This window comes from Mya arenaria, chromosome 6 (genome assembly GCF_026914265.1).
Source record: "Mya arenaria isolate MELC-2E11 chromosome 6, ASM2691426v1".
Classification (NCBI taxonomy): domain Eukaryota; kingdom Metazoa; phylum Mollusca; class Bivalvia; order Myida; family Myidae; genus Mya; species Mya arenaria.
Genome location: NC_069127.1, coordinates 60,529,874 through 60,556,816, shown reverse-complemented (window position 1 = coordinate 60,556,816; position 26,943 = coordinate 60,529,874). Strand labels below are relative to the sequence as shown.

Sequence of the window (26,943 nt, the reverse complement as noted above, 5' to 3'; positions counted from 1 at the left end):
AAGGCTACCACAATACCCCATTTTCGTCTAAGAAAAACAGACAAGCTAAAATTCTGTAAATGTAATCAGAACATCGAAAATAGAGCACAATATGATAACATATTATGTCTGTTGTTTTACAATAACAAACAATTGTGGCAATGATAAAGGCCTTGGTGAATCGATTAAACGAGTAGGTACTTGCTTTAGTAAGGACTTGAGGAAGGAGCTCCAGACATGGTCCACATCTGCGATATTTAAAATAACACTTCCAAGTTCCTCCTGAAAAGAAACATAATGTTTTAAACGACCGCCAAAATGCAAATATTTTACCTTAAATCAAGCTTTCATTATAACAAGTGCTTATTGTTTGTGTTGAAAGAGTTTTGTGGAAAAAGAATGTCTAAACTACAGCAAATAAAAGTTTATTTTGAGAAAATTAAAAACAATAACAACAACTTACCAACATTATTCTTGAATATCCAAACAACAAATAAGTTCTATTAATTTTAGAATTAACAAAAGAGGTAATGTATGCAAAACCAAACCTACCATCTCTGCAGCTGACATAATGTCCAGAAACTTGTGGATAACATCTGTAAGTTTCCTGTGTCTCGAAAATTCGGCACTGAGACCACGAACACAAACTGCTATCAACTCAGGGGTAGGTGATCCTATTGTTAAGAGTATGTAAATTTGTGAGTAAGGAAGTAGTGCTCCAGCCAGGATTTGAAAAGCACAGGGTGCTAGGTCAGAAAGGGCACTTGAATGAGCCTTAATGGGGCACTTGTCAGGTCAATGTTCAATTCATATTGTGTATGTGTTGTAACTACTTTCAAAACTAATAGTTTATTATAAATACCTTAGCTGTTATATAAACTCATTTGTCGAAATTATGACTATTTTATTTTTATACTTCTTTCTGAAAATTGACTTGACAATATGTCCTATGAATATCAAATATAGTTCATAAACATCAAAGAGGGCTCTGTCCAACAAAAGGGCACAGCAGGGTATAGTAAAAAGGCATAAGGGGGCTGAAAAGTCAGCGCACCTATTGCTATTCATGTCAACCGGGAGCATTGACTGATTTATGTAATAGGTCCATGGAGCAAATACCAAGGCTCATATTTTTGTCAAACAAGAGGCAATACCCTTATTAACCCTTGACATATTGCTCTTGCTTTTTGTCTCTTCCAAATTGTGTAAGCTTTCCTGCTGCGACTTCTCAAAAATTAGGGCTAATCTTAACTAATTTTGAGGCTAAAATAGGATTAATATGCATTGACTCTAATAAGTAAGGGGTGTTCCAGGAACCATTTAACTCTGTAAAGTTGAGAAATATATCATATTACAAGTATTTGAGGTCAAAGTATGTCTATTAGCGCTAAAAAGTCTCCAGCTTGAAGGAAGTAATTGAGATGGTCAAATTTTTCGCACTACAACGACTTACCAAGGCTATCACAAATAAATGCATCCGGATTTTTTTCCCTTTAGAAACACATGGCCTTATCCGCAAATGTCAACAGGTAACATACTTGTAAATACAAGGTACAGGTCATAATATACATTCCTGTGTCATTTTAAAAATATATATTATATTTCTTTAATGAAATCTTTTAAGGAACATATGTCCAAGGCAATAAAGCAACTAATCGTCATAATCGGTACATGTATTGGCAGCAAAACAGGATTGTACATCATAACTCCAGTATTACCTTTCAGTTCACTGTCTCCTAGCAACAGTTTCACAAGATCGACATGGCGTGGGAGGATTTCAGATTCCCCTTCGAACAATGCTTGAATCTTTTTCTTCAAACTTGTAAGCATTTTTGAACCTGCCAAAGATAAAATAATTGTAATAAATAGCAAATAATATTGTTCTGCATAAATGCTAATCAAACAGCATTATGTATTACAGGATATAGAAGTTCAGAATCATTACAAACACTTGCCAACTCAACTCAATATTCTTTTATTATATCACAGTTTACATTTAAGTAAAAGCATGTGAAAACGCAATATGTATATGTCAACACAGGTATAACTGTGGGTTAATGGCGGCACGTGCCCGCCATTAACCAAAGGCGATAACTATATCTCTTTTCAGTATAAAAAGGGACATAACTCGACTATTATTTAGGCCTGCGCGATGTTCATTCCTGTACATATGTGTTTCTTCTCGAGGAAAATGTATATGTATATAAGTTTCATTTAAATAGTTTGAAAGTTTTTAGTTATGGCCAAGATTTAGCTATGACAATACATCGACTTGGTTTCTTAAAACAATACATATCAGCTAAAAACAACATACACACAGATCATATGACCATTACATACTTATTTGTCCGGAGTGATATACTGTCTGAAGAGTATTCAAAAGTAGATCACTCTGTTCCATTGCTTGAGCGGAACATAGCTTCAACCAATCAGATTTTAATGCCTTCATAACATTGGAACATGTCTTGTCATACGCATCTGTGATAGAAAACATATTTTCATATATGTATTTCATTATATATCATTTCATTATATATGTTATATATTATTAAACCTTAATATAGATAAGAAGTATTTATACCATAGATTTGATGTTTGAATTTTCTTAACAATGTGCCCATACTGAGCAAACGTGCATGTCTATATTTATATCACTGAATTTAAATAATTGACCAATTATTCCTATAAAGCATGCATAAACCATTTAAACAAATGTTTACTATTATTAATTAATTACTCACAAAATTCACATTTTTTCTACAAACCTTTCAGATCCGCTTTTCCTTTCAACTGCTGTAGGCAGAGGTCAATAAGACCTAGATTTTCCCCCACATCCAAATGACCTTGATTAACAAGGTCACACACTTTCATAGTCAATGCCATATTGTTCCGCATCAGCATTTTCAAGAGATCGATACCATCTTCAGATGAAACAAGCGACTCAACTTTGTCTTCCATACATAACACAGCCAACGAAGGAAATCTTGCTACAAAACTGCAGAGTGCCAGCAACTTGCTCTGGTCGTCCTCAAGGAAAAGATTTAACAAATTGTTAAAACTCTCTTCTGTAAGCTTAACAATTTTAAGAGAGGATCCCCTAATTCTACCTAAAAGAGTATCAACAAGGCACATCATTGAGCTTGATGAATCGCCACTGCTCATTTTCGATTTTCCTCTTAAAGAAAAGCAAATGACCAGGTTCAAAAACTGAACACATTTCTCCGTTGGCAAAGCCTTCCCAAGAATGTGTGCAATTTTCACAATCAATTCAAGATTTTTTACATCTTCACCAGATGACAGAATCTGCTCACATTTTTCTGAATAAAACCCAAATATTTCTTGCATATCTTTTCCAAACACGTCAGTCATACTGAAAAGCGTTGAAACAAAACTCGAAACGCATTTGGATATCTTCGCTTTCGGTGATTTTGTTTCATTCAAATCTGCAAGGAAGTACTCTTTTATAACATGATGATCAAGCACCATTTTTACACAACGAATGTGTTGCTTTCCTGTGGTTTCTTTTGAAACATTTTCCAGACCCGAAGATGTGGTTGTTACACAATTCACTGAGTCAAGTTGTTCAGTAGTCTTTTTAGTTTCTGCCAGGAGAGCATCCATCACTTTCTCCATTTCCTCCAGAACGACCTTTTCATTTTTCTGTAAAATGAGTTTTACAAACTGTAGCCATGAAGTGCACAACATAAGGCAATACAATGACAGTAAATAAAAGTTAAATATTACAAATTGTATAAAAAACATACAATCTTTGTACAAACCTTGTTTATGCATCCAACCAAAATAGACAATTTCAACAGGGCTTGTGACACCTCTGTTTTTGCAGTTGTATGTAGATGAACTAGAAGGCCATCAGATATGAGCTTATCCGGAACTTCCCACAGGGTTTGTAAGGTCTTGGCAGATACATCTTTAGACTGGAATATAACACATGGTATGTTATAGAAAACTATTTCAAGTATGCATGTTTCTGTGATATCAAGAGAATAAAAAAAAACATCTTTTCTTACCACAATATTGGCAACTTTTGAAATAAATAATAATGAGATGTTATGTTTCTGATATCAATTTTATAACACCTATTCTTTAAATAAAGACATTCCAAGTCAGAATTTTAATTTAAGGTTTAGTCTGAAAACATATATATATATATCTATACATTATCAACATTGAAAGCATTGCAAAACAATACACACATACCCCTGGGACAGTTTCAAGAATCCTAAATGTAGGAGCAGTTTTTTACTACAAACTTGAGATATTTCAAACAGTAGAATTGCACTCGTGAAAATCTGTTCTACATCCGAAATCATTACTAATTCTTAATGAAACATGCCTAAAGGGAAAACTTTTTATATAGGCTTGATCACATGTCCACATAGTAACCAATCTTTTGCACATCACCGATTAATCTACACTTGACAACTAATTCACCTTTTTCATCCACAATTCCACATAGCCCATAAGAGTTACTGGGACTACTTTCTTTCCATGTACCTCCAACATTTCACACAAGGCACGTGGCTCAGCCTGCATGTGAAATGTGTGTAAGACAATCGTAGACAGCAGCCGGGACACATCTGTAAAACCATGAAATATTTCAATGAATTACTGAGGCTAATGCCCTACATTAAGGCTATTCCATTTAAAAGTATAAACCCAGGGGGGAAGGCACTTTTAAATTATGCCAACCCCCTACAGAAGCAAATTTACACTTTTGGGGTGCAAATTAGCAAAAAAAGCGACCCACCCATATACTATAAATAATTGCCTCCCCCCCACCCCGGGGGATTGTATGTTTTATTGTTTTTATAACAAAAGCTGTCACAGAGACAGAGCGCTCGACTATTCCGCTGCTTTTCAGTGTTAGGATTGAAAAGTTTTGGCCAAACATGCATGGATCACTGTTTCAATGCAATATATGATGTGCTGAGATATTAACATAAATGTGGTCACATGCAAAAGTTTAACCAGAATTTTTAAGTCTAATAATAAAGGGCCATTATTTGCAAAATACAGTTATCTAACTTGGTTATTCAATTAGGTTGGGTGGTTGAACACCATTGTATAAAGTCTCAATGCAATACATCAAGTAGTTGCTGAGATATTATCCTATGTGTGCTAACATGCAAAACCTTAACCAAGGAGTGACGCCGACGCTTGAGTGAGTAATATAGCTCTCCTTATTCTTCGAATAGTCAAGCTAAAAAAATACAATTTATTACACTTTTAGACGTCATCACCTTAAAAAGTTTATTAAATCATCATATTAACTTTGAACACTAAAATGTAATGATTGTATAATAACTTAAATTCTGTTATTTTTATTGTTTCTCTATTGTCTCATATACATACAAACAATTTGTGTTGTTTGATGTTTGTTAAATTGCAATGCTGGGATAATTTTAAACAACTTCATGTATACAATTATAACTTAGAGACAAAGACTGTATTACATTAAAGTTACATGACATTGACATGTACCAACCATTGTCCAGGTTTTCTTCCTTTTGGGCAGTTTCCATGGCAACCAATAGCATAGGACAAAAATTGAATCTGTCAGAAAAAGCAGAAATAAATAAAGCATTTATCTTAAAATCTATGAAGTTTTTTTCTTCCATGTTATGCTATGTAAGTATTCATACTCATATGAAATCATATCAACATAACATTCACAAAAATGCTTTCTGTAACAAAAGGGAGCATGAATCAAACTGAAATCCTTATTCTGAAACTTGGATTTTCGGAAGGTTGCCCTTTATCAAGAGAAATTCACAATGCAACTGAATTCTTTTACAAGCAAAATGTATTCTTAATTGGATGACTTCTTACCTTTTGGTAGGTTCAGGAGAATCTTCGAAATCATCTGACTCTAAGGGGATGTCATCCATTTTCTCTATATCTGTGAAATTCATAAAAGAAAAACAAAATAAATTTGGTTTCTAAAATGAAATATGACATTTTGTGTGCATTGTTAAAAAAACAATGAAACAAAAGAATGACATCATTACATGTACCATTATGTATGAACTTATTTGTTTTTTAACTACTGGCCCCTCTTACCTTCAGTCCCTTTGAACAGGATCAAACAAATGTGTGTATTATTTTAAGAAACATAAGTATAACGCAGATGAGAATGACAACGACATCTTATCAATTAATTCTAAGCATTGCAGGGATTGGAACACAATAAATTACCTTCAATATCAACTGACTGCCCATTGGCTGATTCTGTTTCCATGGCAACACTACTCTGAATGTCACACACTGTATCCATATAAGGGTATGGGTTGTGGATATAGGTCATCATCACCCTGGATACAAACTCTAGTACCCCTTGACCACACTTGGATACCGACTCTTGTACCCCCTGACCAAACTGTCTGATGGTGCGTAACCATAGCAATAACTCATCGTGATGACCGTCAAATTGACCCGTGGTTTCTAATAACTGTGAAAAAAACAGTAATTGGGTTAAATTGAAAATATAATTGGGTTTAAAATAATCTCGAGATATTCAAATACAATAATTTACTGCAAAGAATTTTAAAAATATATAAATGCGACAAAAAAAATAGAAAGGTGAATATGTCATATTTATAAATAAGTTCTTGAAACCTATTCACAGAATGTCTAAATATTTATATTTGATTTACGATATATATATATATATATATATATATATATATATATATAAGTATTTCTTGTCTCTTAATACATGCGTTGAGAAAACTATATTTTTATCAGCCTTCGAGCGAATAAGAACATTTAAATATCTTTTATCTGACATTCATTTTAACATCATCGACTCATATTTTTCAAAATCAACTCAAATCACATACCTTGCAAACAAGTTCAAGCACCGATTCCGATAGATCAGACGTATCAATCAGAGATGTACTTATTTCCAGTAACTGGTACAGCAGAGTGTGTCCAGCAACATTCTGTATGGAAGATTCAAAGAAAAAGGTCTAGTATGGTAGTGTTTGAAATTTGACAAATATTTTTTTGGGAAAACAGATCAATGATTAAAAATATATATAGTATTTTCCTACATGAACATGATCGTTTTAACTTACGACTTAGATATTAAATGAAACAGGCAGTTGATACAAGTGCCTTTTACTTATCATCTGTATCTATCATCTTTGCACTTAGAGTGATTGAAATCAAAATGTTTTCTTATATCTTGAAAATCTTCCAAGAAGTCAATTCTGAAAATACTCTCTAACCTTCTTTGCCCATGGTAACCTCCTGGCATCAGTAGCAGACAACAGTTTCAGCAGGTGCACTTGAGTCAAATGTTCGGCTGAATTTTCCCCATCCACTGACTTGGTTCTCGCTGGTTCAGACATTACACCTTCTAACAGCTTACCTACAAGATTTTCGGAAATGGTACATTTGAGACTAACAAGAAATGAACTATACAAAGAGTTATCCAATAATTACTAAAACAATTTTTGCAACATTCACGAAATTGGCAACAATAAAACTGTTAACAACATTTGCAACATTCACGAAATTTGTGACAATATGATTCACAACAGTCTAAAATATAATTTGAAACCTTTGCTCCATTCACGACAGTTTGCAACAATTTCAACATTCACAACATCCTAGATATTCACAACAGTCAAATGTCATAAATCTTGTAAACCTCATGACATTTTTAATGCTTTGAATATCGTGAATGTCACGAATGTTGTTAATAGCATAAAATAACGAATGTCGCAAATGTTGCTCACAGCATAAAATAACGAATGTCGTGAAATGTTGTTTTTTACTTTTATTATAATGTCATATCACAGCTATGTGATGCTGCTGTTCAGCTTATGTCACAGCTATATAATCTGCTATTTTATTTGCGTCTTCACGTTGAAAGATTAAAATCAAAGAAGCTTGTAATCACATATAATGATATTTCTCCAGTTTTAATTTTGCATTAAAAGTATCCATCGAAACTCTCTATTTTATAATGAAATCATGGTATTTTCCCCAAACAAATCACTTACCAAGAATAACAGGATGTTCCACAAGCATGTTGGGGCTGACCTCTTGGTAGAGACATAATGTCTGCACAACCACCTGACGAAACCCAGCCACATCTACACTCGACAGATCTGAAATATAATATAGTCGCTTGTAAGTTATTTGTCTAAAAAGTAGTCCCATTAAAAACTAACATAGAATCTCCATCATGGGATTTGGTTGCTTAATTTTTTTATATTAGGTATTTCAATTGAATTACAACTCAGGTACCACTGAAAATTTCATGATGATATGTTTAATAGAGTGAGATATATGTTAACAAGCAATACATTGCTTTGTGTAATTTGAATTTTGCACTTGACCTTACACTTATGATATTATAATGATAGTACATTTATGAAATGAAATGCATAGTAAAATATCCAACTACATGTAGCTCATAATTTTAGTTTGTATTCCAACATGGAATCATTATAGATCACAAACAAATCTTGATGATGCATTTTAGTAGTTAAAAACAATCAGGTAGTTTGAAACAGACACTATAAAGACAGTAAAGTTAAGGCGGGAAAAAGCCATAGTGTGACAATGACAATCTTCTTAAAGATGCACTCTTACTCCCAAATAAGATTTAACACAATTAATTCAATTGTTTTAATTTAACAAAACAGATGAATAAATATAAAAAACAATGGTTCTTATGAAGTATAACAATTTATTTGAAAGAAAGGTGCAGAAAACAGGTATCTCAACCTTATGAGACGATAGTTAATCACAGTAAATCTTTTGGCACTCACCAATCATTTAATATTTTTGCATATGCAGCTATTAAATACACCGTTACAATCTTGTTATCAGTAACTAATATTTCCCATAAATGCTTTATTTATAAAGTAGTTAAAGGTTTATCACTAAAAATTATGTTTCTTATACATGAGTATGTATTGATTTTGAAAAAGAGTGTCACTTTAAAGAAGAAGAACTTGGGAAGAAATAAAAACACGTAAAAAAATCATTATTATAGGCATTATTTTAATAACGATTAATTTTATGATTATTGCATTTGTAACACGAATGTCTGGAGGCCAAAATCACAAGACTTGGCCCTTATAAAAGTCAAAACATGCACACCACTGTTTGTCTGAATAAACTCTTTTATGACACAAATGATAATCTAAAATAAAATAAACAAGCGTAATAGCTTACCATAAAGTTTCTGGAGTTCAGTCGCCTTGCTTTCAGTTGATGTTGCTGATGTTATTTTATCCCAGCATCCAAACACTGACATCACATCCGGTAGAGTCTTTAAAACCAAACACTCGTTTAAGGTTCAACACTCACAATGTTACATCTTGTATGGTTTTGATATAATAGTTCATGAAACCATGCAGTAATATTATATAACTTTCATTGTGGCATATGACTGTTCAGCTAAGTTGCCATAAAATTAACATGATGCGAATGTGAGCTAAGCTTCACCTGGTCAAAGTCAGAGGCAGTTTGTTAGAGACAGTTTAAGTATTCCATTGGAGTTATTGACCTTTATACACATTTTTCATGAGTATAATTATCTTGACACAACATTTTTGTAATAACCAAGGTCAAATTTACTGTACAACAACACCAGTGACAACATCAAGCTATCCCAATGTTTAAAGATCTTCAGAACAGACGAATGAACAGTGTAACAAATCACACCTTTAAAACCTGTGCAGTGTACAATATCTGGGCCTGGCTGGTGACCTCTGGTGAATAAAGTGTTGTCTGCTGCAGAGCCTTCAATACTATAGTGGCGGTTTCCAGCATTTCTCTCACGAGTACCATCACCTGGTAGTTAATGGCAAGGCTTTTGTTCTGGAAATATGAATAAAAAATAAGACTAACAGATAAATGAAGCCTCCCCATTTGTAGCAAATGAAAACAAAGACGATACTTTGAAAACATATGGAGTAATGGAGAAAAATAGCTTTGTACCGATGTTCCAGGATGGCAGATGGCCAGACGAACAAGGTAATTCCTACATTATATAGCCCACACCAGTATGTGGTGGGGGTATAATAAAGCCTTCACATTTGTAGTAAATGAAATAGGCATTTGAGACTGTAAAGATTAATAACAATACTGATGATTAAATTTTGAAGGAATTTAGTATTTGTGACTTTGGCCTTATTGATCAGGTTGTGAATTTAAAACCTAAAGCTTGTATTTTTTTACACCTATACTTTATTATGTTCTTATGGCTATATTGATTTTAAAACTTGGGAAATAGGCCAAAATAAAATAATGACCTGGCAAAAATTCAACTGTCTACAGTATAATCAGTTGTATGTCCATAATTGTGTTCCTGAGTACAAAAGAGAAAGATATCCTGTATTTTCTCACCCTGATTCCAGGAAACACCGTGGTCAAAACGTGTTGTGGAGGGAACGTGTAAACAAGCAGGATGTTCACGAGCTGTTCTGCCGTTTTAACGTCTTTAATCTTTAACACTCGAACACTGTCTTGAAGGCTTCGATACACCTAAATTGCCATGAAAGGTTTATTTTATAGATAATAACAGCACATTTCCATAAAATATCCAGCTCAGACACAAAATATGAATCTATGGATGAAAACTGTTTGTTTCAATGTAAGATCGTAATATATTTCACAGAGGTTCAATTTTGGTGCTCAAGAGGCAAAATGTATAACAATCTTACACTGACACAATTTCTTTTTATTACAATGTATATGGCTAATAGTATTAAAAGACATTTAACTGCATTTTATAAGAAAAACACGCCAAACTGTATGTGCATGTAACATCATTTGGAAATGATGACATTGAAATTGAGCCCCAGTACTGTGGGTGCTGATGTTTGATTGAAATAGTAAAAAACAGGCTAAATTTTCTAATATTTTTACTGTTTCAAGCAGTGAAATATCATTTTTATTTCATTTAAAAATCTCTATAAAATGGCTTTGAAGTATTCAAATTGATGACCGGATACCTTTTTGGTATTTTTAATAATTCAATCTTTACAGGGGAAATATTTAAACATGCTGATACCAAAATCAAGGCATAAGCGTCTTTGAAACAAAATTACCAAAAGTCAAACAACATGAAAAGAAATCTGTTTATACCTTTACAAGAAAATTTAGACTGGTGACCCACTTGCTGGCTTCTCTAGGGGAAAGTGTGGGAGCCAGACTCTGCATGAAACGATGAAGCTGGTCAGGGCAAGCTGTGAGAATGTCGGTTACCAGACTACACACAACAGACTGGTTACAGTGTGGAAGTAGACTGGACAAAACTGCTGTCATCAAATGGTTTTGGTTTCTGTAAAATAAGAACCAGTATAAATAGTTCTTAAAGTGATGCCAGTAACCAAACTTCACTTTATAGACGGGTAACAATGTTGAAGTAGACTGGACCACACTGTTGTCTGCAAAGCTTATGATTCTGGTTTCTGTAAAATGGGAACCAGTCTTCACATTATAGACTGGTTACAGTGTAGGAATTGACTGCATAACACTTCTGTCATCAAATGGTTCTGGTTTCAGTAAAATGAGACACATAAATAATTCACATACATAAGCTGGGAACAAAAACTACCGGTACATAAAATAGACTGATTGCAGCGTGGAGAAGCTAGCTTGATAATAAACTTTTATTGAGTTATTTTGGTTTCTGTAGAACTTGCATGGTGCAAAGAGACATGACATAAATTACCATAGGCAATGACAATATCTTGACCTTTTACCAATACAACAATGAAAACTACAGGGACAAGCCAAGTAGCAGACAGAGAAGTACTAGATTAAACTCAAATAACAAGGCCAAACAAACACCAGTTTTGTCTGACAAGCGCAGTAGCTAGCGAAATTGCTTGTCACCAAGGTGACCCAGGTTTGATTCGTGGTCCGGGAGCATGTGAGTTCGGTGGTGGTCAAGCAGGACAAGTTGTATTTTTTCCGGGTTCTTCGGTTTTCCCCATAGCACAAGACCATACTCCCGACCAACATCATGCCAACAAGAGTGACCTAGTATAAGGTAATCTAACTCTTGTAAAATAAATATGTTTAAACTCGACAAAAAAATGTTTTTAAAATCACATTTTTTCTTATATGTTACAAGAGAGACAAATATTTATATATAACAAATTCTCCACCTTCCTGACAGTCCATATGTCTTGTCATGGAAGATAATGCCATTTTTGTAAGAAGAGCAAAGTTCCGTAAGAAACTGGGTCACTGTTTCCATGGCAACCATTCCATCTTCATCCCTCATCACAGTTTCAGTCTGGGGCTAAAATGGTAGATAAAAAGTTAATTGGGAATTTTGTTTGAACTTGTTCAATAAATCAATCTTACCGTAATATCAATTGAATTAATTTTTCTTTATGTTTATTTTACATGAAGTAGTGTGTTTTAAAACAAAAGGTACGAAAAGCATCACATCATTTCCGGCAAAACTAGCAGTGCTGGTTGTATTTGCAATTTAAATCATCTGGTTTGCTACTTAAGAAATTCTGTGTTCAATTTCTTTTTAAACTTTGACAATTAAAATGAATTACCTCCTGACTGTCTGACTGTTTTGCTCCTAAACTCTGTTTCCACTTTGCCGGGCCTTGCCAGGAATACAGGTGGCACAATTCCTTCAATGTTTTCTCTGTAAACACCTGCACTTTTGCTGTTTTACTGATGGCTGGATTCATTACTACCTGCAGTAAATATTTGCCTTTACTACATATACATGTATATATAAAAAATATATAAAACATAAATATTGACAAATGGTACAATTCATTCAAACTGCAAGCATCTACACCATGGTTATTTTACTGATAGCTGGATTTATAGCCACCTGCAATAAACATCTGTAATATATTTAAAGAAATATTGCGAACTAGCAGATCATCTTTTTAATGATTTCTCTCAAAACATCTACCTAGCTCGGCTACATTGATGTACTGATGTAATGTAGTTTTTGTAGAATTTTAGAACATAAATGTTAAAACTACATTTAGAATTGTGTCGTCCGACAGAAGCACAAAGGTCATCATGACCTTGACCTTTAAACTTACTGATCCAAAAATCAAACAGTGCATTCTACCGACTATGACCAATGTGCAAATCAAATATTACTGATCAGAAACAAAAATGACCCCGAGGAAAACAACAGATTGGGTTTGCCATGCTTTGCAGGTGACACCAAAATATAAATACACAATCTGTTATCCATATACAATTTATGCACAATCCATGCATAATCCATACACAATCCATGCACAATCCATGCACAATCCATACCCAATCCATGCATAATCCATACACAATCCATGCACAATCCATACACAATCCATGCATAATCCATACATTATCCATGCACAATCCATGCACAATCCATACATTATCCATGCACAGACCATACACAACCCATGCACAAACCATACACAATCCATGCACAATCCATACACAATCCATGCATAATCCATACATTATCCATGCACAATCCATGCACAATCCATGCACAATCCATACATTATCCATGCACAATCCATACACAATCCATGCATAATCCATACATTATCCATGCACAATCCATGCACAATCCATACATTATCCATGCACAGACCATACACAACCCATGCACAAACCATACCCAATCCATACCCAATCCATGCACAATCCATACATGCACAATCCATACCCAATCCATGCATAATCCATACCCAATCCATGCACAATCCATACCCAATCCATGCACAATCCATACCCAATCCATGCACAATCCATACCCAATCCATGCATAATCCATACCCAATCCATGCACAATCCATACCCAATCCATGCATAATCCATACCCAATCCATGCATAATCCATACCCAATCCATGCATAATCCATACCCAATCCATGCATTTTCCATACAAAATCCATGCACAAACTATGCCCGCAATCAAAGCACAATCCTTACACAATCCAGGTGTACATATATTTATTTTCTGTTCGGAATAAATCGTATTTATGATAATTACCATATATGGGGGGATTTCCGACTATTGCCATATATGGTAATGGTCAGTGGGTTTATATAACCAAACGGCTGGTATAAAAGCCGTTTGTCCACGTGTTTTCGTCATTCGAGGTTGTACCGGGCCAGTTAAACCATCAGAAAACTGGTGTATTGTATTATGGCAAGCGACGAAAAAGGCGGCGGAGTCGCACGTGGAAACGGTAAGTCCTCGGGGGACTCAGCAATTGAAGCTTTTTTCGTTGTTTAAAACATATCTTGACAGTCAATTGAAGGACTTTAAATAAGATTTGTGTAGTATTAAAACTAGCAAAGACAAGACTTAAAAGTGAATAAAATAAACATCAGTTTGAATTTAATTCAGAAATTCAGGAAGGCTTGGAAAGGGCTTTGTGTAAGAACTTACCTGAAGGAGCTCAGGAAATTTTACAAGATTTACTTTCTAAAGTTAAGCACAGGAATAAATTAATTCAAGTGGCAGATTGTTCCCCCGGGGGCTGGTTGACAGTGAATGAGTATGAAAGGCCGCTATTTGGTTCAGATAGCGACGATGAAAAAAGGCTTAGACAAGCTGAAACCAGGGCTATCAAAAGAGCAAACTTCCAAGCCTTCTACAGATAACAAATTTAATCCTTATAAGCATTCTTCTACCATTGCGAGCACCACCACCGGAATTCAGCGGCAGCCACGTCAACAAGAGGGATAGGGTCATTCGACAAAGCAGTCTTTTCGTGCCCAGCGTATCAGCACCGGCAACGACATCTGCTTCTCGTGCGGTCAGCGAGGGCACTTCCGGAGGGATTGCCGCGCAAACGAAGGCGCTCCACGTAGAGTCAACTATTACTACGCCGACAGGTCCAGAGCCGCAGCGGCAACCACACAGCCCAAGACAGAATATAAATGATGAGTATTCTTTTGACTGTTTGTTTGATAGAGATTTCTTTGAGTATGAAGAAATAGTTTTATAACAGATTGTTCAAGTGGAACCAAAAATGTTAAGGGTAGATTAAAATCCCACATAGATTTTTGGAAACAAATCGGCGCAAATCAAGATATTGTCGATGTTATAGATAATGGTTACAAATTACCATTTTTTGAGGTGCCGGAACCTTCTTTTGCGAGAAATAATAAGTCCGCTTTGGATAATATAGATTTTGTAAACTCTGCTGTAAACGAATTGTTACAAAAGCATTGTATTGTCGAGACACCTTTTGTTCCGCATACAGTGAATCCCTTGAGTGTTGCTATAATCAAACAAGGCAAAAAAAAATAAAAAAAATCGATTGATCTTGGATCTCAGAAAAATAAATAAATTTTTGTGGAAAGAAAGTTTTTCTTTTGAAGATTGGAAAACGGGTTTAGAGTATTTTGAAAAAGATTCCTACAGTTTTAAGTTTGATTTAAGTCAAGGGTATCATCACATAGATATTTTTGCGGCTCATCAGATATTTTTAGGTTTTTCTATAAAGGGGAAATATTATTGTTTCACGGTGTTGGCTTTTGGATGCAGTACTGCCCCTTTTATTTTTAGTAAAGTGTTGAGAGAAATGGTCAAATATTGGCGAATAAACGGCATTAAGATTGTAATGTTTCTAGATGATGGATGGGGCACAAATAAATTGTTAGAAAGGACGCTGACAGATGCTTCATTTGTACATGATAGTCTCATTAAGGCTGGTTTCATCATAAACAACGAAAAGTCAGTTTGGAATCCAGTTCAAAGCATTGAATGGATAGGTATATTTTGGAATAGTATAGCATTATGTATAAGTATTCCGGAAACGAGAGTACTAGATTGTTTATCAAACATTGAACACGTTCTTAGAAATTACAGTTCAGTCACAGCGAGATGTTTAGCAAAATGCGTTGGCAAAATTATTTCTATGAAACCAGTTTTAGGCAACATTGTGAGGTTAATGACTAGGTTTTTATATATTTTGATAGAAGGCCGTAGTTCTTGGGATGTTTGTATGAAAATTCCTGAAGGACACCCGTTTCTTAAGGAACTGGAATTTTGGCAGTTGAATTTACAGAAATCTAACGTTAGTTTTCTAGCTCCGTATTCGCCAGTTGAAGTGTTAGTGTATTCCGACGCTTCCCATTCGGGTGCGGGCGCTTATGTAGTGAATTGTAGAAACAGCGTTTTTCGCTCTATATGGTCGGAAGAGGAAGTAGTCAAAAGTTCTACTTTTAGAGAATTAAGGGCTGTCAAACTTGCATTAGATGTTTATGGCAATATGTTAAATGGTAAAACGGTAAAATGGTTTTCTGATTCCCAGTCGTGCGTTCATATCGTTCAGTGTGGAAGTACCAAAGTAGAGTTACAACAAGAATCTTTACGCATATTTGACATTTGCTTGAAGTTTAAGATAGATCTGCGTATTCAGTGGATTCCGAGAGAGTTAAATGAAGTTGCGGATAATATAAGCAAACTATCCAACACTGATGAGTGGGAAGTCACCGACGAGTTTTTTAGCTATGTAGATAGTAATTGGGGAGAGCATGATGTAGATCGCTTTGCTACATACAAAAACAGGAAAATCAAGAGATACAATTCCTTGTTTATGGACTATGAGTTGGAAGCAGTAGACTGTTTTACTCAAGATTGGGGTAATGACAATAATTGGATGGTGCCACCCATATGTCTAGTTTCTAAGGCCATTTTGCATGTTTTGCATTGTAATGCATCTGCTACGCTTATTGTTCATAAGTGGCCTAGTTCGGCCTTTTGGCCTATGTGGTTCAATGCTAATTATGTCCAGAAAGATTACGTTTGTGGAATTATGGAATTTGGCAAAGGGCAAAACACTTTTACACACAATGGTAACAAGAAATGCGTTTTTAATCCTAGAAGGTTTTCTAGTAAGGTATTGGCAATTAGAATTGTTGCAAATGTTTAAGGTATTCTTAGTATAAGCGTTCGTTAATATACTAGGTCAACGTACGTGTTCGCTGTTTGTGCGCGTTATTACGCTTGATGTATGTTGTAATCATATTTAAATGCACCGTATTTTGTTTTGGTATATATAGCGACATTCAGTAAAGTTTTCAGTTTGTTTAGTTATAAAGTTGTTTTGACGTTGTTGTAAGATGATGTGTTGCTCACAAGAGTAATTAGTATGAAATTAATGCGAATGTTTTGGTTCATGACGAGATACGTTTCTGAAGGCGATTATTTGCCCATGACGAGCGATGATTATGCATGCGATCGTTTGCTCACGAGGAGTGACTAATGTGAATGTGATTAATTGACATGACAAGTGAGGGTTTGCCTATGATGAGAGGTGTCTATGAATTGAATCGTTTGCTCATGACGTGATTCTATGCTTATGATGACAGGTTTGCTCATGGCGAGCGTTGTCTCGGAATGAGACGGATTTTGCTTACGTCGAGCGTTGTCTCGGAATGAGACGGATTTTGCTCATGGCGATCGTTGTCTCGGAATGAGACGGATTTTGCTCATGTCGAGCGTTGTCTCGGTATGAGACGGATTTTTGCTCATGGCGACCGTTGTCTCGGAATGAGACGGATTTTGTTCATGGCGACCGTTGTCTCGGAATGAGACCGATTTTGCTCATGTCGAGCGTTGTCTCGGAATGAGACGGATTTTGCTCATGTCGAGCGTTGTCTCGGAATGAGACGGATTTTGCTCATGGCGATCGTTGTGTCGGAATGAGACGGATTTTACTCATGGCGATCGTTGTCTCGGAATGAGACGGATTTTGCTCATGGCGATCGTTGTCTCGGAATGAGACGGATTTTGCTCATGGCGATCGTTGTGTCGGAATGAGACGGATTTTACTCATGGCGATCGTTGTCTCGGAATGAGACGGATTTTGTTCATGTCGAGCGTTGTCTCGGTATGAGACGGTTTTTTGCTCATGGCGAGCGTTGTCTCGGAATGAGACGGATTTTGTTCATGGCGACCGTTGTCTCGGAATAAGACGGATTTTGTTAGTTATGGTGGTACTAGTTTAAAACGATATTTGTCCAGTGAATTGTTTACGAATGTACATGGATTCAGCTCAGCTTTCAGAAGATTCAGATGATTTTTTGTTTAGAAACGTTCATTTTTCCAAGAAAGATAATAGACATAGATTAAGAAAGGGGAAGCATATTTCATATACAACAGCAAGAGAAATATTTGTTAAAAATCTTACAATTTTAGGATTAGATAATTCTAAATACGGATTGCATTCGTTTAGGTCGGGAGGTGCGACAACAGCTTCTGAAAGGGGCGTACCAGATAGATTAATTAAAAAACATGGTCGATGGAGATCAGAGATTTCTAAAGATATTTACATCAGGGAAAGTGAAAAATGCAAGAAGTCAGTTACTTTAAAGTTGAGTAACTAAAATATGTTTATACAAATCGGGTTTTTCCCGTTCTTTTTCATTCGATAAATGTATTGGCCCGGTATAGACCACTCCTATACAGTCGTTGTTTTATACTTTATGAGGTTAATAAATAAATAATTTATGTTTGGCTGAAAGTATTGAAAGAAAACATAAATATATTTATTTTCTGTTCGGAATAAATCGGATTTACGATAATTACCATATATGGGGGGATTTCCGACTATTGCCATATATGGTAATGGTCAGTGGGTTTATATAACCAAACGGCTGGTATAAAAGCCGTTTGTCCTCGTGTTTTCGTCATTCGAGGTTGTACCGGGCCAGTTAAACCATCAGAAAACTGGTCGCCCTCCCGCCCACCCTCGATGTTCTTTATGTTTATGTGTTTCATTAGAAATACCATGTTTATCAAGAATATGTTAATAACTTTTGTATCTTTTCAGATAAACGATTTTGTTTCGTTTCGGATGAAAGTTGGGTGTGCATGACATACTTCTTAAGTCTGAGAGAAGAGGTTTCATGGACATTTAAAAAGTTACATGTGAAATGTGTTTTTCTTTTTCTTTTCATTTTACTATGTATAAGTGCATGGACACAATATGCCACATTCAGTGGTCATTTTTTCCTCATGAAACCATTGCGTGTATGATCATTGAATAAATGTATTGGCCCGGTATAGACCACTCCTATACAGTCGTTGTTTTATACTTTATGAGGTTAATAAATAAATAATTTATGTTTGGCTGAAAGTATTGAAAGAAAACATAAGTACCTTTTCCAACACTGAAGAGAGTAGTAGCTGAATGGATGATATTCTGTCAAACTGTATTCCTTGAAACATGTTCTCCATAAGCCCTGTAAGACAAAGCAAGAGCAATAATACAAAGAAGAATATATCACGCCTCCAGTACCCCATATTTTTCCAGTTTTGGTCACTATTTGGAGTCTATTTTCCATTTTGATGGATAAATGAATTATTTCTCAGATAGTGTTGGTGTTTTGACCAATGTTAACAGGTTTTTGACATGATATATACATAACAGGGTAAGTCGGTGACCCGATGCTTTGCTCTCACCCGATATGGTTTCCTTTCCCCCTGTATATCCAAAATTGGGTTACCCTGTAACTAATTTATCCCACTTCATTCATGGATTTTTTCTTACCCCTTATAAACCTAGATTTGAAAAAGAATGCATCAATGTTGCACACAGAATGAATCAAACTACCAAATCATACTGTGTATAGGACCAGGGCTTTTTCCGCCAATTTTGGGAAAAAGACACTAGACATTTTTGGAAAATTTGCGTCACGAAATATGCCCAAATTGGGAAATTTTTAAGTTAAAAGAACAAGCGTTTCAGTCTCCTGCAAGTGAGGAAATTATTAAATATTAGTTTCTTTCCCTTTCAAAAGACCTGAAAGGACTGAAATATCAATCTTTGTGCTGTAAATATCTATTGCAATAAATCATGACAGATTATATTTCATACTGATCTCTCAATGTGATGAAAATAAGCGATTTCTGTATTCAATTATCCCCAAAAATGTGGAACATTTTTTTTTTTTTTTTTTTTACTTTTGATTGGATTTTTTTTCTGAAGATTGGGAAAAATATCAAATATTTTGCTTTGGGAAGGGGTACGATAGTCGGACACATGGGTACTAACGAAAAAAAACTGAGGACGCACTAAAAACTAAATAAGCAAGAAATCAAATTTTGGCCCCAAATCCTTTGTTGTACAACATAAACTTTTGTAAAATCCAAATCTGCAATAACTTTCTCAAACCAAATTTTAACCCTCCTGATAAAAAAAGCAATTTAACATAATTAAAAGCCTTCATTTAAATTAGAATGAACAACTCTTACACAGTTTATTAGTAATTTACCTTTAATCTGAATAAGCCTTCTTATAACATCACCGTCACCTGCCAACAAATACGCGATTACAAGGAGAGAAAAACACGTTCGCACATCCTCCTCATCCTTCGTGTCACGCCGTTTCCATAGCGACACCATTGTGGCATGTCCAAAGTCAACATGGTCTAAAACGAGCTTGGCTGACTGAGGTCCTAGCATCACCATGGAGACGAGCAGTTTAAGTCCACTTTTGATTGGTCCTGACCTGCAAAATAAGGTTAGTTTGCATTAAGGCCTAAAAAAAAAAATTGTTTGGTTAGGGTTACATCCTTTTCAAAAATAGGTAGGGTAGGTAGGCTTTTTATTTTATTTTTTTATTAGGCTTTATATAAGAATGTCATTTTCATCATTGGAGAATGGTGTTAAAGTTATCTTCTATATAAGCAATTAAGGTTTTAAACTACATATTGAAAAGCAATAGTTTTTCATTTTTTTTTTCAAACTGACTATAAAAACGTTAGGGTCGGCGCCTATTCCGTAGGTAGGGTCGGGTAACCCGAACCAAATGTATTTTTTTTTTAGGCCTAAATCCTAGCTGTTCATGAAAAGAAATGCAACAATACATATAAAGTTTCAATAAAGCTTGTAGCAGTTTCTTATGAAACATTGGTATCTTCTATGTAGTGTTCTTTCACCTTCTGTGAATGGGGTGAGGACCTTTAGCCTTTGGGAATACAGCAAAAAAATGCGTAAAAAGTTCCCATAGTAATGTCCCCTTTAAGATGAAGTCCGCATTTAAGTTGACCTGTTAAAAAGGTTTTTTAGGACTGTTAATTTTGGTTCCAATTTTTATGAGAAAGCATTTTTTTTTGTAAGGAAAGCGAATGAAAATCAGCCTTACTTTCCGAAAAGGTTTTACGCCCCCCACCCCCCTCTACTGCTTTAACCCCGATACACATCTTTTACAAAATGAGTTTCACGGATATTAAAGATTATAAAACCTTCAATAGTTCAGTTTTCTACATGATCTACACTCACTTGTTTTTGTTATTAAGAACATTGTGTAGGATGTTTGCATGTGCAGTTAACAGCTTGCGGACTATCGTCTGCCCAGTGTTGTAATACTTTCCAAGATCATCGGCAATCCTCAGCAATATTTTCTCCAAGGCCAGGAAAACAAGCTGTAACTGAAATCAAAGAGATGAATAGTTAATAGGGATAAAAAGATGATTATATGGGATAAAATATCCATAGGTTACAATTGAGGTGGCAACAAATTGAATCAATGCTAGACAGATTTTGTTCAAGGAAATGGGGGAGGGGGGGGGGGGGGGGGGGGGGGGTAAGAAGGCGCAAATAAAATAAATACTGTATTATACTGTGTATAGGATGCACTTAATGCAACTTCTTCATTTCGTTCCAAAACAGGAGCAAAAGACAGCACTGCCATTTTTTCCTATGCAATTAATATATTATAAAAAAAGTCTGGAACAACTATCACTTTTTTCTCTCTTCTACATGTACATTTATGTCTCGTACATGGAATTTGAAGGCCAGTACAATATACCTAATCTTTATAACTGTGTGAACTCTCCTAATAATATCGCCGACAACCATTATGTATTATAAGAGCATCATCGTTTCACAAGAATGTGTCTTGAAATTTAAGTACATGTCAAAATATGGCTATGGGTATGTGTAAACTACTAATTATTTACCATTTTTATGATGAAAAAGTAATAGCTTTTTTCTTCTTCATTTTTAGCAATTTCTGAAAAATATGTGTGCACTATATATGTGAAATGAAACATTAGTTGGCTGTGGCATTATATCAAAAGAATGTGATCAAGCGCAACCCCAATACAGGCTTTCAAGTGACCAATAACAAAAAAGTAGGGATAAAAGTAGGAAGATTTTTTTGAAAAAAGTAGGATAAAATAGAAATATTCAGAGCAAAAAGTAGGGATAGAAGTGCTCTTTATTTACCTTTTTAGATGGAAATAAATGACTATTCAACCTGTTCAACCTATTCATCAATTGTGATATACATGTATTTATCTTTGCATAGAAACCAGTGCTTCAGAGGGATTCAGCCACAGGATGAGATGAACCTGAAATGGGAGTCTCTCATTTGTCAACATGCACCACTTATTCTCATCCTAGAACCCCTCTTTCAGCACTGGAGACCTACTGCATCAAACTATTCCTACAAACATACTAGAAATGGCTTCTTATTTCAATCAAGATTTAGTTATGGCTTATTTAAATATTCAAGATTTAGTTATGGCTTCTTATTTAAATATCCAAGATTTAGTTATGGCTTCTTATTTAAATATTCAAGATTTAGTTATGGCTTCTTATTTAAATATCCAAGATTTAGTTATGGCTTCTTATTTAAATATTCAAGATTTAGTTATGGCTTCTTATTTAAATATTCAAGATTTAGTTATGGCTTCTTATTTAAATATTCAAGATTTAGTTATGGCTTCTTATTTAAATATTCAAGATTTAGTTATGGCTTCCTATTTAAATATTCAAGATTTAGTTATGGCTTCTTATTTGAATATTCAAGATTTAGTTAATTTCAAATAATGCATTTTCAAACAATGCATTTATATTCATAAACCTTTTCTATTATTTCTCAAACTATTTTTACAAAAAAGGAGGGATAGTGGGGCTTTTTCAAGGAAAAGTTGGGAAAAGTAGGAGCCTAACAAAAAAGTAGGGAAAAGTAGGAAAAGAAGGGCCTGCTTGAAAGCCTGCCAATAAAATACCAACCTCATTTGGTTTTCTGCCTGTTGTTTGGAAGACTTGCATGATTTCCTCACATTCAGGGGAGGACTTGCAGAAGCCTGCCACAATATCTTCTCCATCATTGTCTTTCCCTGGCTGTGCAGCCTCAATAAACTTCTCAAAACCTGGAAAAGTAAAATATACATCAAACTGTAATTAGTGGTCAACATAATATTTTGTCCAATGAGAAAGCAGTATACTTCAAATTAGCCAATATATTTTTTTCCTTCAGTAAATCAGAGGTCGCCTGTTATTGATTTTAATCAGGTGAAGGGGTAGTGGTTCGCACCTTTTCATGTAGACAACTAAAATGATAAAGATTGTAAGTAAAAATATATTAACTTATACAGGATAAATGGTTATGCAACTGTGCCACATCAACCTTTTTTGTATGTACATGCACATACAAACAACTTTTAACCATTACTCATACATTGAGTTTAAAAAAGATTTTTTAGGTTTTAAAAAATCTGAATTTAGCTGAATTTCCAGTGGATACATATTGTCTACAAATTTAGACAAGTTTAGTTAACTTGACCCAGTCAGAAACAGCAAAAGAAGTTATTTATCTATATATATCACTGGTTAACAAGAGCACTGTAGAGAGGAACACCAACACACATCTGTTATTGTCTTATCGAGTCAAACAAAGAAGGGGTATAAATGAATATCCAAAATTAATGTTAAAAAAAGTTCCTTAAACGTGCATTATGCACCAGATTATGCACCAGTCAATTGTAACCACGTCCCCCCAGGTCCGGGGGTTAAAATGGGCCGTGTATTTACCTTTCAGGTGGCCCCACAGTGCTGAGTGAATGTCGTGGTTTTCTTTTTGCCCCGAAAGTAGTGGGGAATGGGTCTTACCTTGGGGTGCAGGGGAATTTAGCAGGGATTTGACCAGTAGTTTGTCTCCGCAGGGCGGGGTTTTACCAAGGATTGGCTGGACTGAAAGTCAAAATGCCCGCTTTCTCCAGACATGGGTGGGGGGCTGGTTACTGTTATTGACCGGCAAAGTGATTCCATCATTCATGATCTTTACACGGATACTGGACTTACCGAAATAAGATTATTTACCGAAAGACGGATAAAATTACCGAATGTTACCGAAAGACGCCTTCTAATGCATTTATTTTATTGTTTTTATATTAAAATTATACAAATACATTACCAAACCAAATTTTAGAGAAAAATATTAAAATATAATGATGTAATAGGCAGTTGAAATTTCAGTTTTCGAGATGGAATTGCGCGTGTCAACTCGCCAACCGAAAGACAGATAAAAGCTTCCAAAATAAACAAATATTCCAATTAATGATGATCTCATAATATTCATATAACTAAAACACACTCATAAAATGAAAAAGTTAATGAAAATATTTACTTTTTGATCAATTAAAGACAATATGTCAGTGAAATAGTTGTCTCCCTTTGCCAACCGAAAGACGATTTAATGCAGGTAAAATTAACTTATAAGTTGTTGTATTATGAAAATGATTATGAATTTTGATTCAAATAATAGCAATGTAAATTCTTATGGAAATGTTAGATCAATAAACAGCATTAAAAAGTATTTTGGAATATATTTGAAACATTGCCTTTGAAATAGGTCGAAAATGTCGCTAAAATCATTTTCTTTTAAACTAACTTAGATCTACAGTACTGCTATAGTTCAGAGCTTTCAAATTATAATATTGTTTTATATGAAAATTGAAAAAAAAAGTTTTTAAACAGTTCTCATCTTCAGATAAATAAGCTTACTTATGGACAATATTAACCAGACCACACCAAATATACAAAATCAGGCGATGTTTAAAACAACATAATTATCACCCGGTATATGACACCCCACAAAGTAGCGGCACGTTTTTTGGGGGACAGTTTGGGTATAATCGGAAGTGTGTTTATTTGGGTAAACCCTTTTTGGCTCTGTGACACGTGTTGAGTAAATACCATAATTATTACGCATTAAAGGACCGCAGTTCGTGTACATTTATAATTGCCGGTGATTTTAGAAGAAAATACATTAGGAAATTTGAAATTTGCAGCATGTACTAGTTGATTATCATATGATGTTAATTGTAATTGTAGAACTATGTTATCGGTATTGATAGTATGTTTCACCGTGAACCGTATGTGGTTTGGTGAAACAAGAGGTTTTGACATTTAAAGCGTATGCTGCTCGATACTTACGATGTAGCGATAAAACTTGATGCCATTATAAGTCACACAACGGCAATCATTGATAATAGTTCTTGTACGTGACATACTCACACATCTCAATCCAGTTATTTTGACCAAATACAAGCCCATAAAAACTGTTGGCGATGGCAACTGCCTGTATAGAGCTGCATCTATAGCATTGACTGGGTCCGATATAAAAAATAAAGAATTTTAATTTTAACTGTTTCATTTCAACAATGAAGATATCTACATAGTTAGCAATAATTATTGCACATAATAATGAAACATAATTCGATTCGGGCAACATTTTTGCCATGCACATATGAACTAGTAGTAACAACCTATGTATATGTCTTTGTCAATGATTTAAATACATATTGTAAGTTAATCATTTTATTTTGTATTTGCAGCGTTCAATATTTCATGTAATTTTTTTATACATTCCATATTCGATGTTTTTCAAATGTAGATGTCATGCATGTAAAGAAATATATAATGAAAAATAAAATAAAAATTTAGTATTAAGTTAACTGTATATATTTGTCATGTTTTTACTTCACCTTAAACATATCCATAAATCGTATTTTGGTTGAGAGAACACTCTTATTGCCTAAATAAAGGAAATCATCAAATATATATGAATAATAAAAAATAAATACAATAGCAGGCGTCTTTCGGTAACTTTCTATCATTTTTACTCCATATCCATAAATTGTATTTTGGTTGACGACGGGAGGTAACTCTATTTGACTAAAAAAGGAAATTCTTTTGTCAATAAAGTCATTATTTCTAAATATTTCTTCATATTTTTTTATTACAATTAGCGATGCCAAGTCGATTGGAGTAGTCTCCCTTTATGAATCTCATGAATATTAATTTTTCACGGAAGGCGACCCAATATTGGTACCGATTTTATACACCCTTAAAAACACATATATCAACATTTGCGGAGAACCATGTGGCTATTTATAGTTAATTAGATGATGAAATATTCTGGAAATCAGTCAAAGTTCACTGAAAACGTGGTTTTTCTTAAAGAAAAACGAAAGTGAAAATTTGATTAAACGTTTTTTTCATGTTTTAAGGCAAGTACAAAGGATTATTTGGTTTGTTTTTAAGCATGGGAGGGGTCTCTCATAGTTTTTTATCACTTTTGATACGAAAACACATGGACTATGAACGTTCTTAGACCATTTATAGACTTTGCCAAAATGTAAACAAAATTCCAAAATGGCTGCCGCGAAATGAAACTACAGTTTTCACCTAGTCAGATGTTTTATGATTAATGCATGAAACAGTTGCTGACAGCTTCAAACTGCAAGTACACCTTGTGTAAATAGGTGTAAACATTAAGAATGAATACATTTTATGTCTATTCTTTAAATAATTGTAAAATAAACAATGTTTTTTTCACAAAGTTTGTGTTCGTCCCCAGTTTCGTACCGTTTCGTTCTCAAATATGTTTACAGTGTGTAATCAAGACGTGTTTATATAAAATAAAGCCCGAGAAATATGCCAGATTTAGGTTACATCAGTAGTTTTCTAACTGAAACGTTGTTTTTGTGTAATAAGAAAAGATAAGATAAATTTTATTCCAATCATGGGTCATGTTATATGACATATAAATTACATATTACATAATGTAGAAAATAAATTGAAACAGTAAGGCATATTAATTGAATGCAAATAAGGCTTCATTTTGAATTTTTTAAAACACAAATAACATAAGCTTATATGGAAAATTAATAAGC

General features: G+C 34.5%; 1 protein-coding gene across 1 annotated transcript in view; it reads right to left on the bottom strand.

Moving 5' to 3' along the window:
* LOC128238357 (nucleolar pre-ribosomal-associated protein 1-like) overlaps positions 1-26,943 on the bottom strand; it is a 43,614-nt gene that overhangs the window by 15,517 nt on the left and 1,154 nt on the right. The window contains exons 2-24 of the mRNA XM_052954204.1: positions 22,997-23,136; positions 21,257-21,405; positions 20,248-20,483; positions 19,133-19,215; positions 12,543-12,689; positions 12,138-12,274; positions 11,110-11,305; positions 10,369-10,506; positions 9,685-9,840; positions 9,193-9,289; positions 8,010-8,117; positions 7,230-7,372; positions 6,840-6,941; positions 6,196-6,448; positions 5,830-5,899; positions 5,486-5,553; positions 4,432-4,577; positions 3,759-3,914; positions 2,745-3,639; positions 2,320-2,457; positions 1,698-1,817; positions 532-653; positions 185-261 (exon numbers count right to left, since the gene is read on the bottom strand). Of these exons, the coding sequence (XP_052810164.1) occupies positions 185-261; positions 532-653; positions 1,698-1,817; positions 2,320-2,457; positions 2,745-3,639; positions 3,759-3,914; positions 4,432-4,577; positions 5,486-5,553; positions 5,830-5,899; positions 6,196-6,448; positions 6,840-6,941; positions 7,230-7,372; positions 8,010-8,117; positions 9,193-9,289; positions 9,685-9,840; positions 10,369-10,506; positions 11,110-11,305; positions 12,138-12,274; positions 12,543-12,689; positions 19,133-19,215; positions 20,248-20,483; positions 21,257-21,405; positions 22,997-23,136 (3,877 nt within the window). The remainder of the gene's footprint in view (positions 1-184; positions 262-531; positions 654-1,697; positions 1,818-2,319; positions 2,458-2,744; positions 3,640-3,758; positions 3,915-4,431; positions 4,578-5,485; positions 5,554-5,829; positions 5,900-6,195; positions 6,449-6,839; positions 6,942-7,229; positions 7,373-8,009; positions 8,118-9,192; positions 9,290-9,684; positions 9,841-10,368; positions 10,507-11,109; positions 11,306-12,137; positions 12,275-12,542; positions 12,690-19,132; positions 19,216-20,247; positions 20,484-21,256; positions 21,406-22,996; positions 23,137-26,943) is intronic.